The sequence below is a fragment of the Neophocaena asiaeorientalis genome, unplaced genomic scaffold (assembly GCF_003031525.2).
Source record: "Neophocaena asiaeorientalis asiaeorientalis breed wild unplaced genomic scaffold, Neophocaena_asiaeorientalis_V1.1 scaffold240, whole genome shotgun sequence".
Taxonomy (NCBI): domain Eukaryota; kingdom Metazoa; phylum Chordata; class Mammalia; order Artiodactyla; family Phocoenidae; genus Neophocaena; species Neophocaena asiaeorientalis.
Window position 1 is genome coordinate 4,994,851 of NW_020185331.1, and position 12,933 is coordinate 5,007,783.

Sequence of the window (12,933 nt, forward strand, 5' to 3'; positions counted from 1 at the left end):
TTTTTTTAAAGTGGTATTTGTTTTTTTATAATAGGCATTGAAACACATTAACTTGCATTCCTATGTAAGAAGGATGGGGTTGAGGGGTTCCCCCAGTGTTTGGAAAATCGAAGTCACTATGCAGACTAATAAACATAAACTAGAGGGAACTGCCAAGTGCTGTTGTGCTTCTTTCTATGGTGGTAGTGCCAGACAAGTCACTTTTCCTCTCTGAACACAACAGGGACATGCTTACCTCCATTTAATTCCTAGGACCCCTCTTTGGTCAGGTGTAGAATCCTGACCACTTGAAACTGCTCCTCAAGAGTGTTGTAAGTGAAATCAGTCATCTAGGAGTGCCTCTCAAACTTTAAAAGAGCAGTTGAATCATCTGGAGATCTTTTAAAAATGCAGATTCTGACTTCTGGGGTGGGGCCTGAGATTCTGCATTTCCAGCAAAGGTGGTGCTACTGGTCCAGGAAGGAATTTTAATATCAAGGACCCAGAGGACGCTCACACTGTTGCAAATAATGGTTTTTGAAACCGAGACTTGTGTGTATGTGGACCATAATAGCTTGAGCACAATGCTTGGCATTCAGCAGGTTCTCAGATGTTTAAAGAATGCATGCAGGTGGATAGACCTTTGGGGAAGAGGGAGTTGTAGGAATTATATACCAAGGACAGGGGAATGCCTGAGAAAGGCAAAGGAGAGGTGTGTCCCTTGAGAAAGTGGATCCTTACCTCCCTGAGGGGCATGAATGGGAAATAGTCAAGGGGTAGTGCATAGGACTGAAGGGATTGCTGTTTGCTAATATGAACTGACATAAGATAGAACTTGGAATTAACTTGGCAGGCCTGAGCATTGATTGATAAATTTGAGTACTCATGACAAAAGGAGAGGCAGTTGAGGGGTTTTCTAGTTCTTCCACAGGGAGGGTTCATAGTGTGGGCTGTCCCCAGGAGGTAGAAGTGTTATTTTCAGGATTATAGGTTTGAAGAGATTGCTGCTGTCACTCAGGTTTGGTGCACAACCCCTTTTTCCCTTCATGGAGCTGACCTAAGGCTGTGTTATGTAAGAGGAAAGGGTTGTCTCATGGGCAAGTCATGATTGAGGTAGGGGCAGTTTTGAAGGTCAGCGCCTCACCACTACCACAGATAATCTGAAGCGTCCTCTGTAATAGAGATGGGAATGCAGAGGTTGGGGTGGTATCTTGAGAAAGGGCCTCCCAGGGTGTTGGAAGCAGTGAAGATGAAGAGTGGGAGTCCACGGGCAGCACGAATAGGGTAGGTTGGGAGATCATGTGACCAAGTTTAGAGGAATTCAAGGTCAGCTCGGGCCCCCCGGCCCACTCATTACTCTGGCATCCAGATGCCAGGGGCGCGGGTAACCGCAGCACTGAGTAAAGGTGGCTCCATCAAAAAGGCAGGGCGCGGGAAATCCGAAGTTTTCCCGCCGCGGCTGAGGGCGTGGCCCCTGACGTCAGGGTTCCGCCTTCACAAAGCAGACCGGCGGGCTCCACCCTTACCAAGATGGCGACACTCGCGGGACCGGAAAGCGTTAGTAGATTTCGCCTTTACCCTGTCTCCGAGGTGTGGGCGGGGCTGCTCTACGGAGTGCGCCGGCCCCTTCCGCCGCGCCCTGCGCGGCGCGATGTCGTCACGCGGGTCCGCCCCTACCCCTCCTTTTCCGGGTTCCTGAGTCGCGTGCGTCGGCAACGGTAGTGACGCGTATTGCCGAGAGGATGGCGGACGCCGGCTTACGCCGCGTGGTTCCCAGCGACCTGTATCCCCTCGTGCTCGGCTTTCTGCGCGATAACCAGCTCTCGGACGTGGCCAACAAGTTCGCCAAGGCAACAGGCGCTGTGAGTCCCGGGCATGATTCATGGGCTGGGGTGGGATGACCACAGGGCTCCGGGCCCTGACATGCTTAGGTTTGCAGGTAGGGAGGTCTGTGGGGTTCGCCAGCCCAGTGTCTGCCAGGCCTTTGTGTCGAGCACTCGGCGGTGGCCGGAAAGCCTGGAGTCTCGGCGTCTCTTCCACGATGTCTGACTATATGGCGCTGAGCTTTGTTGCTTTTTTTCTGGTTAGTGGGGCGGCCGTGGCCGCGTGGGAACCTCGTGGCCTAGGTCACGTGGCTGGCGGAGTGCGGCGAGGCGGCAGCGTCGTGCCCCACCGGAGGCTTTGGAGGCTCCTGGTTCTTTCTTTAGGCTTTATGTTGGCTGATGCCGAGCGTGACTTGACCTTAACTCTCAATCGAATTTACCCGGGACTCAAAAGATAAGTAAAATTGCTTTAGAAATAATGAAGCCTGGGATTTTTGTTATTAAAGAAGAAAATGAACGAGTAGAGGCAGGGTTCTGCTTTTCGTTTTACTGAAGCAGGATTGAGCATCATAGTTCTCTCTACAAAGCAGGCATAGCTGTTGGCTTGAATCTTTGACGTATGGTATCAGACAAGTTTAGGTTTGGGAACAGTCTCTGCCATTTTTGAAATGTATAATCCAGGCAGCTTGCTTAACGTCCCTGAATCCGTTTCTACTTCTATGGAGATGTCATCATCCACTTTATAGCATTTTTGTGAGTAACATGATATGTACATATACAAAGTGGCAGTACCGATGCCTGGTGCTCAGGAAGCATCAGTGAGTGAAAGCTGTTATCTTACGTTAGGATGTTCCAAAAAACAAGTAAAAGGAAGATGACCAGGAATGTGAAAGGTTTGGAATCTACATCTCAAGGAAAGACATGACTGCATGAGAAAACACCTTGAGGGTAGAGTGGAGTGGTACGGTAGTCCTTAGCGGTCTTAGTCTTTGACTAAGAAGGTAGGCTTGTTCTTTGTGGTAGAATCAGGCTATGCAAGTTGAGAGTCAGATCAGCCTCAGAAAGGGCTGCCTTAAGCTGGGGCAGCCTGCCATGTGATCTGATACAGCTGCTTTCATATTGGAACTGTTTTGACTGTTAGGGAGGCTGCAGAGAGTGGGCTGGATGGAATTGGGCCTTTCAGAATCAGAAATCTTTTTTATGTGACAAAAACTAATCTCTGTGGAGGGTTTACTAAGGGCAAGATGCTATTTCCAGATGCTAAGCCCCTTATATGCATTATTTCTTATCTTCTCGACAAGTTAATAAGATGTGTAGTGTCATCTATCTTATAGGGAAGGAAACAGTCTCAGAAAGATTAAATGATTTATTTTTCTTTTAATTTTTATTCATTTATTTATTTTTGGCTGCATTGGGTCTTCGTTGCGGTGCGCAGGCTTCTCATTGTGGTGGCTTCTCTTGTGGAGCACGGGCTCTAGGTGCACGGGCTTCAGTAGTTGTGGTAGCATGCAGGCTCAGTAGTTGTGGCTTGAGGGCTCTAGAGCACAGGTTCAGTAGATGTGGCACATGGGTTTAGTTGCTCCGCGGCATGTGGGATCTTCCTGGACCAGGGCTCGAACTCATGTCCCATGCATTGGCAGGTGGATTCTTAACCACTGCGCCACCAGGGAAGTCCCAGATTAAGTGATTTGCTCGGGGTCACACATTAATAATTGGCAGAGGTGAGTTTCACATCTACTCATCTAACTTTGGGCCAGTATTTTTGTATATACTGTAACGCCTTGCCATTTTTTTGGATACCAACTTATAATCTATATCAGTGTAATAGCTGAATGCAATTACGTACTGAATATGTAACGTAGATTTTTACTAGTCTTCTCTTGGAGGATGGTTTCCAGTGATTTGGAATTATAAACCACGTTGCCGCAGTCGTCCTCCTGTGTAGATGTTTGTTTCATGGGTAAGGATAAATTCTTAGCTAGTACACTGCTAGAGTAAAGGAAATGTATGTTTTTAAAGGCTTTGATAAATAGGATTGACAGGTGGGGGAATAGATAGACGGTGCCAGAGACTACAGGGATAGTCCAAGTTTTTGATGCCAAAAACTGGGAAATACGTAAATAGAATATTTTTCTCCTAATTTGTGCAAGTAGGAGAAGTCTTACAGAGATGTAACATTTATATCAAATTAAAACTTTCTTACTCTGCTTTTTCTCTTACAGACCCAGCAGGATGCTAACGCCTCTTCCCTCTTGGACATCTATAGTTTCTGGCTCAAGTAAGTCTCCTCTGTGCTAGTGTGGCTGTTTTCTCCCCCCAAGTAGGCTGGACTGTGTTCTTTGGTTTGGGAAGGTCCTGATTCCCCAGGAGTTAGCCTAATCTACCCCAACAGGTCCACCAAGGCCCCAAAGCGGAAGTTACAGGCAAATGGACCAGTGACTAAGAAGGCTAAGAAGAAGACTTCATCCAGTGACAGCAGTGAGGACAGCAGTGAGGAGGAAGAAGCCCAAGGGCCTCCCGCTAAGAAAGCTGGTAAGACCCAGCAGGGAGTTGTGGTTCCAGGAAAAGGATTTGGAGCCTGTCTGTGCTAAATTTCTGGTTCTTACTGGGACCTGTACTTTTGTTCAGCTGTACCTGCCAAGCGGGCCAGTCTGCTTCAGCATCCTGGAAAGGCTGCAGTCAAGGCATCAGAGAGCAGCAGCAGCAGTGAAGAATCCAGTGATGATGAGGAGGAGGACAAAAAGAAAAAGCCTGTCCAGGTTTGCAACTTTGAGAAGGAAAGGGATTGCTAAGGGATTGGAAAGAAGAAACTAAAATCTTGGTTTTTAGCTTGATGGTGTTAGGTATACAACAGGTGATTACATGGTTTTTCAGGGAGGTTGTAGAAGTATGAGGTTTGGGAAGGATTATGTGAGGTTGAAGTTGAGCCCTGAATCTAGAGGAAATTCAACCCGTTCTGCTTCCCTGGCAGTATTGGGTTTCTCTGGGATACTGTCAGGGACTCCAAGAGTAAGAGAATATGTTTTATGGACAGGTACAGGGAACTCTAGACAGGGAATGGCAGCGACAAGGCCTAAAAAAGGGGGCACCTAGGAAGCTTTTCTACCTTAGGATGTCCTTTGGGTGCCCTGAAGCTCTTGCTGATTCTCCTGGTTGTGTGTTTTCTCACAGAAGGGAGTTAAGCCCCAAGCCAAGATAGTCAAAGCTCCTCCTAAGAAGGCCAAGAGCTCTGATTCTGATTCTGACTCAAGCTCAGAAGATGAGGTGCCAAAGAACCAGAAACCAAAGACAACACCCGTGGCAGCTAAAGCTCAGGCTAAAGCCCTAGCCAAACCAGGTATTGTTTATGTTCCTAGGAGGCTGGACTGGGGACCAGGTTGCCCTGGGGACTGATGTGAAAATTCCTTAATTCAGCACAGGAGTGAAATGGCACTGGTTGTTGAACTAGAGGTATTGACTGGTGTCGTTTTTTTTTAAAAAAGAAACATTTTCCTAGTAAGTAAAAAGTTTTATTGTTAGGGACTAGTAACTACAGAAATAGTCTGCAGTGAGGAAAACATGTTTTAAAGACTTCAGAGGGCATATTCAAATAATTTGCATCATATCATTTTTTGGAAGACAGGTTTATTCCTGAAATTGGGCAAGAAATTCATCCTTTGATGTAGTAAACCACAGCATTCTCCTTCATGCTTCCTCCAGAGGCAAGAGAATTGACAGACTCCTAAGTTCCGTGCTAATAGGAAGGAGGTTTTTATGGCTTTTTAATGTCTCGATACTCCTTTTTTATTGTTGTTCATTAGTTCTTGTCTTTTATTAACCAGTATACGATTACTTATGTTTTGGTTTCTTGAAACAATAGATCAGACAACATTTGCCACAATAGTGTCTGTCAAAGTGGCTGGCCTTGGAAACTCCAGCACCGCATTCATCTGAAGGGCACTCCTGACGCAGGCGACTGATTTTGCCATTTTCATCCACCTTACAGTATTTCAGGACAGCCAGCTTAGCCTTCTTTCTCTTATGCTTGTTCTTCTTGGGAGCGGTGTAAGACTTCTTCCTTTTCTTAGCACCACCACGAAGTCTCCACACAGATGAAGAATGGACTCTTTTTTTTTTTTTAATTTATTCAGTTTATTTTTCATTGAGTTGGGTCTCCGTTGCTGCGTACGGGCTTTCTCTAGTTGCAGCGAGCGGGGGCTACTCTTCGTTGTGGTGTGCGGGCTTCTCATTGCAGTGGCTTCTCTGGTTGCAGAGCATGGGCTCTAGGTGAGCGGGCACATAGTTGTGGCACACGGGCTTAGTTGCTCTGCAGCATATGGGATCTTCCCGGACCAGAGCTCGAACCCGTGTCCCCTGCATTGGCAGGCGGATTCTTAATCAATGTGCCACCAGGGAAGCCTGTGGACTCCTTTTGAATGTTGTAGTCAGACAAAGTATGGCCATCCTCCAGTTGCTTGGCAGCAAAGATCAGTCTTTGCTGGTCAGGAGGGATTCCTTCTTTATCTTGGATCTTGGCCTTTACATTTTTTATTGTATCTGAAGGTTCAACCTTGAGAGTGATGGTCTTCCCTGTCAGGGTCTTCCTGAAAATCTGCATCGTGGCGGCGGCACCACTGCCCATGGTGGATCCGAAAGCTGTCTTTGTACTCGCTTACATTATTTCTTTTTTCTTAGGTATACCAACTCGTCCAGCACCTAAAGTAGTCAATGGCAAAGCAGCTGGTAGTAACAGCAGCAGCAGCAGTAGCAGCAGCAGCAGTGATGATGACTCAGAGGAGGGGAAGGCAGCAGCCGTATCTAAGAAGGTATGGGCCTTAATTTCTAGCAGGAAAGAAGGAACTGGGGACGTTGGTAATTGGGGGGTCTCCATTGCATGGCAGGATTGGTTGGGTCAGTATTTTCCTGTGGTAATTGATTTTCTCTGTGTGATGCAGACTGTACCTAAAAAGCAAGCTGTGGCCAAGGCCCCAGTGAAAGCAGCTGCCACTCCTGCCCAAAAGAGTTCCAGCAGTGAGGACTCCTCCAGTGAGGAGGAAGAGGAGGAAGAGCAGAAGAAAAAACCCATGAAGAAAAAACCAGGTGACTGGACACGGGGAGTCAAGCTGGACGTCTGACCAGGGCCCAATGGCAGGAGGACCTCTGCAGTCACCACGTGGACCTTGGCATGTGTCAGCCAGCTTCTCCCAGAGAAAGGAGAAAGCCACGTTGCCTTTTATAACCTAGACTCAGAAATGGCATGCCATCATCTCTGCCGTAGTCTATTTGTTAGAAATGAGTCACTAATCCTAGCCCACCCTCAAGGGATAGGGAATTAAGCTCCATTTCTAGAAGGAAGCAGTATCAAAGAATTTGTGTATATATTTTAAAACCACCACACTGTCCCTTTTAAACAGGTCCCTATAGTTCAGTTCCCCCGCCTTCTGTTCCCCCACCCAAGAAGTCCCTGGGAATTCAGGCTCCCAAGAAAGCTGCAGAGAAGGAGCAGCCTGTGGAGAGCAGTGAGGACAGCAGCGACGAGTCTGGTGAGTCATCACCTGTGGTGAGTGGGTCTGGGGAGTGTATGAGGAGTAGGGAGGGAAATGGTTCTGTCCCTTCTGCTTTTTTTTTTTTGGCTGCGCCGCGCAGCTTTTGGGATCTCAGTTCCCTCACCAGGGATTGAACCCGGGCCACAGCGCTGAAAGCCTAGAATCCTGACCACTAGGCCACCAGGGAACTCCCTGCATCCTTCTTTTTGTTGCCCCTGGTTGGATTGGGACTCTGGACCCAGCCTAATGCCATAGGTTCTCTCCAGATTCAAGTTCTGAGGAAGAAAAGAGACCCCCAGCTAAGGCAGTCATCTCCAAAGCAACTACTAAACCAGCTCCAGCAAAGAAGGCAGGAGAGAGCTCTTCAGACAGCTCAGGTAAGGCATAGGAGGCCCTCAGGGCAGTGGGAGCTCCAAGGGCTCCCCTCAGTCTGATTTGGGGAGATATTCACTCCATTCTCTCTGTCTAGACTCCGACAGTTCTGATGAAGCTCCTGCTAAGCCAGCCAGTACCACCAAGAATTCCTCAGGTAAGCCAGCTGCCACTCCCAAGCAGTCTGTGGTTAAACCAGCTACAACTCCCAAGCAGCCTGCAGCCACTGGCCAGAAGCCGCTGACCAGAAAGGCTGATAGCTCCTCCAGCGAGGAGGAGAGCAGTGCTAGTGAGGAGGAGAAGACGAAGAAGACTGTAGCCACCCCTAAGTCCAAGGTGATGGCCAAAGCAGCTCCGTCTTTGCCTGCCAGGCAGGCCTCTCAGGGTGGTGGGGACAGCAGCTCTGATTCAGACAGCTCCAGCAGCGAGGAAGACGAGGACGAGAAGACGCCTAAACCCCCAGCCAAAAAGAAGCCACAGAAGGCAGGGGGAACTGTAGCCCCTTACAAACCAGCCTCTGTGAAGAAAGCAAAGGCCGAGAGCAGCAACACTTCTTCCTCTGAGGACTCCAGTGAGCAGGAGGAAGAGAAGCCCAAGGCCAAGGGCACTCCAAGACCACAAACCGCCAAGGCCAATGGCACCTCTGCACTGACTGCCCAGAATGGAAAAGCAGATAAGGACAGCAATGAGGAGGAGCGGGGCAAGAAAAAGGCAGCAGTGGCAGTTGCTAAGCCAGGTCTGTATCCAAAGAACCTGCCTCCTGGGTTTGTCCCCCAGATCAGGATGGGCTCTACTCTTGGGGGTGGGATAGGGAGCCGAGGCCCATGACTGGCTTCCAGTTAGTTGGAGGCCCTCAGTGTGGGACCCTGGGAGGAGGGACAGGAAACTGGTCTCCTGAGTCTGGCCTTTTGTTTTGTAGGTTCAGGAAAGAAGCGGAAGCAGAATGAGGCTGCTAAGGAGGCAGAGACGCCTCCAGCCAAGAAGATAAAGCCCCAGACCCCCAACACGTTTCCTAAAAGGAAGAAAGTAAGTTGCCTTATTTTCCTCTCAGGAGCCAGCGTTTAGAGTAGAAAGAAAAATTGCAAAGCACCTTGACAGCCCTTTGCCTGGCCTGGCATACGTGCTGTGGGTGTAGCTCAGGAGGGCCTTCCTGACCACTAGGCCACTCCATCCTGAATTTCCTGCTTCATTCTTCTTCAGGGAGAACGAAGGGGATCCTCCCCATTCCGAAGGATCAGGGAGGAGGAGATTGAGGTGGATGCTCGAGTGGCAGACAATTCCTTTGACGCCAAGGTGAGGAGAGAGAGGGTCTTCACCATTCTTGAGGGGGTGGGGTGAGAGAGGGTAGCTTTTGGTTCTGGTTGGTAGGAGGTTCTCTGGGTTCGGGTTGCCTGGAGCAGGGAGAAGAAACTGACAGGGCCCTGGCGTTGTCCTTCTGTGTGCTAACCACCTGTCTCTACTTACCAGCGGGGTGCAACCGGAGACTGGGGGGAGCGAGCCAATCAAGTTCTGAAGTTCACCAAAGGCAAATCCTTCCGGCATGAGAAAACCAAGAAGAAGCGGGGCAGTTACCGGGGAGGCTCCATCTCTGTCCAAGTCAATTCTGTTAAGTTTGACAGCGAGTGACTGTGGACCATCTGTAGCACAGCAGGGGTGATGATCTGAGACCACTCACTTTCCCCAGTGGACCTGGGAACCCTCAGCTCTATCGGGGGAGGGTCTCAGTGAGGAGAGCAGTTTAGATTAGGTCTGAAGGCTTTGCGTCGTAACATCCTCTAAGGTCCTTTTCTGTGTTTGTGGTTTTGTACAGACTTGTTTTTGAGTGTTGGGTAGCAAGGACAAGGTAAGGGGAGTGTTCTTTTTTAAGAAAAATTGTTTTAGTTGTCATTCTCCCTGTTTTGTGGAAGTTCTCATACTGAGAAATTTGTATATTTTACATTAGATCATTTCTTAATGATTTTTGTTGTGGTTTTCAGAGGTGGGTTCACAGATTAAAATCTCAGCTATCTTCCAAGATGTGGTAAAGGTCACTTTATGAATTTTTATAATTGGAGAATTCTGTCTATGGGAGTGCTTGTGTCCACATTTCATCCTTCCTACCCCTCAGGGCCCTGGTGAGGGGTGGCTAAGACTGGTTAATGTATGTATCTGTGAAGCATGAACTATGTACCTCATTCGTGGGGTCTAGGACTGAAGTTTTCAGCCAGCATGGACTTACCTACTTTGGTGGATAAAATTTACTGTTTTGTTTCAGGCAAAATTCTGGTGTGGTGTGAATGCCGTGGGGTCAGTCTGAATATTTCGTTTACTATAATTTTATTATTACATAATGTTTGCGATATGTGTGTTTTAATTTGAAAGCATAAACTTTTTTATTGTTCAAAGACAATTTTTGATTGGCTTGACCTTTAAGAGTGTCGAATACTAAATTGAGGGCTACATCTTATTTTTTTACATTTTAGAGAACAAAATAGCGTTAATTTAATCTGAAAAGCACATATCACTTGGTATTTCTGTCTTGGTAGCAGTGGTGACACAAAATTAGTTTCTTGGTTTCATTAACTCCTACATGGTTGGGAATCACTTATCAAGAAAGTGAAAGAAGAAAACCTATAATTAAAAACCTTAATCCTCAGTAGGAATTAGGTTACATTATTCAAGTGAATTTATAGGTAACCTGTAAATGGAGGATGAGAAGAATCATTACAAAGCATTTTATCTGGTAATACTTGAGTTAGACTGGTGTTGGGAGAGCATCCTAACAGGATTATTGTGTCTTGTAGTTGGTGCACGGGAGCAACTGATGTGCCCCCTTCAGAACCTTGACTCTCAGTAGCAGTGGAGGTAACAGTAAAAAACAGTGAGCAGAGATATGACTCTTAGGCCAAGCAGGCTGATCATAAAGCTGTAGGAGATGACTGTTGGCAGTGCTCAGCCAGAGTAAGATAGGGAGGAAAGTCAACGAGTTCTCCAAGTTCTCTGGGGCTGGTCCCTGTGTTGGGAAAGTATGCCCTAGCTTTATGGATGAGTTGTAACTTAAGGTTAGCTTCCCCTTGTTTGGATTCCACAGATAGCCTGGTTTTCTGTGTCACTGTCTCTAGGAAGAAAATGTGCTCTTCACGCTGGCATATGTATTCAGTCTGCATGGTAAAAGTTCTACATCTTACTAAAAAGTAATAAGCTGGCTGGTTTATAATGTATCTTGGGAGTTTTATTAATGTGAGTTCAAAGTTCTCCCACCTCCACTCAAAACAGAACAACTTGGTTGCTAGTTGGAGGGCTGGGGCCCAGACTTGTGGGTTCAGTGTGGAGCCTTCTTGACTATTCCTTATCTCATGATACCTTGTCTCATGGTGCCTTGTCCAGGCAATAGACCAGCCTGTGCGTAGTCTAACTTGGGGATTGGCAAAATGGCCCATGGGCCAGATCCCGTCCATGGCTTGTTTTTGTGTTGCTCAGGAGCTAAGAATGGTTTTACATTTTTTAAAGGGTTTTAAAAAAAAAAGTGACAGACTTTATGTGACCACAAAGGATATAATGTTTACTATCTGGCGTTTTACAGTTTGCAAAACCCTGGCCTAAATCAGTGATTTCACAACACTGGCTGAAAATTAGAATTATCTGGGGATCTTTTAAAAACACTGATACCCAGGGACCCATCTGCTGGTCGGTTGAGTCAGATCCTGGTGCTCTCTGGTGGATTCTGGGAGTTAAGATTTTTTAAAGCTCCTAGGTGATTCTAAAGAGCAACCAGAGCTGAAAACCACTAATCTAAGAGCATTTGAAAAGAAATGAGTTGGTAATTTTTCTTTCCTCCCCTTATGCTTTCGTTTTCAAATGTACTTGTTAAATCTAATAGTATAAAGTAAAAATTAAATTTCCGTTTTATCCCCATTTTCTGGGACTTGATTCTTTTGTCTCTTTCCAGAGAGTTTCACTGTGTGTACTACTACATGCATCCTCTCCCCTTTCTCCTCACACATATGGAGTAGCTTGCTATATGCAGGGTTTCATAACTTTGGAGCTCATTTTTAATGACCCCATTGTATGGAAGTAGCATAAATTATTTTAAGTAGTACCTTATTGGTAGCTGTTCAGGTTGTTTAAGTGTTTTGTTATTATAAATAGTGCCATAGTGGATATTTTATATGTGAGACTGAGTATTTGTGTGGGTATTTTTATAGGAAATAGTCTAAGAGTGATTGTTGGGTCAGAGGATGTGTACATTTAACGTTTGTTCATCATTGCTCTCCAAAACCATTGTACCAACTTGTAGTTCCAACAACACTTTATGAAAGTACCTCTTTGCTTGCCCTCTTGCCAACACTTAAACAAGTTTATCTTTGCCACTTGGGTAAATGAAAATGCTCAGTTTTTTAAAATTGTGGTGAAAAAACACATTAAAGTTGCCATCTTAACCACTTTTAAGTGTATAGTTCATTAGTGTTAGTACTGACATTGTTGTGCAACAGATTGCTATGACTTTGACTACTTTAGATATTTCATATGAGTGGAATCAGACTGCATTTGTCCTTCTGTGACTGGCTTATTTCACTTAGCATAATGCCCTCAAGGTTTACTCATGTTGTAACATGTGGCAGGATCTCCTTTTTCAAGGCTGTGTGATATTCCATTGTATGTATATACCACATTTAATTTATCCATTTCATTGTTTAGTTTCAGGGACCTGAATTCCTACCTATGCTGATGGGTTCTGGCAGTGTTGCTGAAATCCACACGTTAAGTGAATCACACACATGATGGCTCATGCCCATCTGCAGTGTACCTCATATGGACACAAAGCAGGAGACTTTCCAATATCCTTTTGTGGCTTTATGTTTCACAGGTTATATCCTCACTACCACCCAACCCTGTTAGGTGGATATTAACTAGATCATGGTGTCTCAACCTTAGTATTTGGGGGCTCTGAAATACTAAGAGTGTTTGAATGCCTTCTATGTACCAGCCATAGAACTCCCTGAGAGCTCAGTGTCTAAAAGGGGAAGTCAGAGATGGGAACAGTTCTGTACACCATGCTGAGTCATGTCACCAAGGGCCAGAGTAGCACCCCCAAGGGGACAGCAACAAAAGACTGACCTTGGCCCAGGATTCTGAGGAGAGTAGCAGCTGCCAGGGGGGAAGAAGGCACATACCATGAAAGGAAGAGGAAATGTTCCCAGTGGGAGAAGAGAGCCTTTAGGATGGATCAGGTGGAGGATGTGTGGTAAGTAGGG

General features: G+C 46.5%; 2 protein-coding genes across 2 annotated transcripts; one reads left to right on the forward strand and one right to left on the reverse strand.

The window, feature by feature from the left end:
• The first annotated feature begins 1,667 nt into the window (after nucleotides 1–1,667).
• NOLC1 (nucleolar and coiled-body phosphoprotein 1) lies at nucleotides 1,668–12,120 on the forward strand. The gene is made up of 13 exons (XM_024734867.1): nucleotides 1,668–1,841; nucleotides 4,025–4,080; nucleotides 4,195–4,334; nucleotides 4,431–4,561; nucleotides 4,974–5,139; nucleotides 6,477–6,607; nucleotides 6,737–6,881; nucleotides 7,196–7,324; nucleotides 7,594–7,704; nucleotides 7,797–8,435; nucleotides 8,619–8,725; nucleotides 8,900–8,992; nucleotides 9,167–12,120. The coding sequence occupies exons 1-13, from the start codon at nucleotides 1,722–1,724 to the stop codon at nucleotides 9,323–9,325; spliced, it is 2,127 nt and encodes a 708-aa protein (XP_024590635.1). The 5' UTR covers nucleotides 1,668–1,721; the 3' UTR covers nucleotides 9,326–12,120.
• Nucleotides 5,452–6,399, reverse strand: LOC112392958 (ubiquitin-40S ribosomal protein S27a-like). The gene is made up of 2 exons (XM_024734868.1): nucleotides 6,201–6,399; nucleotides 5,452–5,905 (listed from the first exon to the last, which is right to left on the reverse strand). Exons 1-2 carry the CDS (start codon nucleotides 6,397–6,399, stop codon nucleotides 5,631–5,633), a joined length of 474 nt encoding a protein of 157 aa, XP_024590636.1. The 3' UTR covers nucleotides 5,452–5,630.
• Nucleotides 12,121–12,933: the final 813 nt, after the last annotated feature.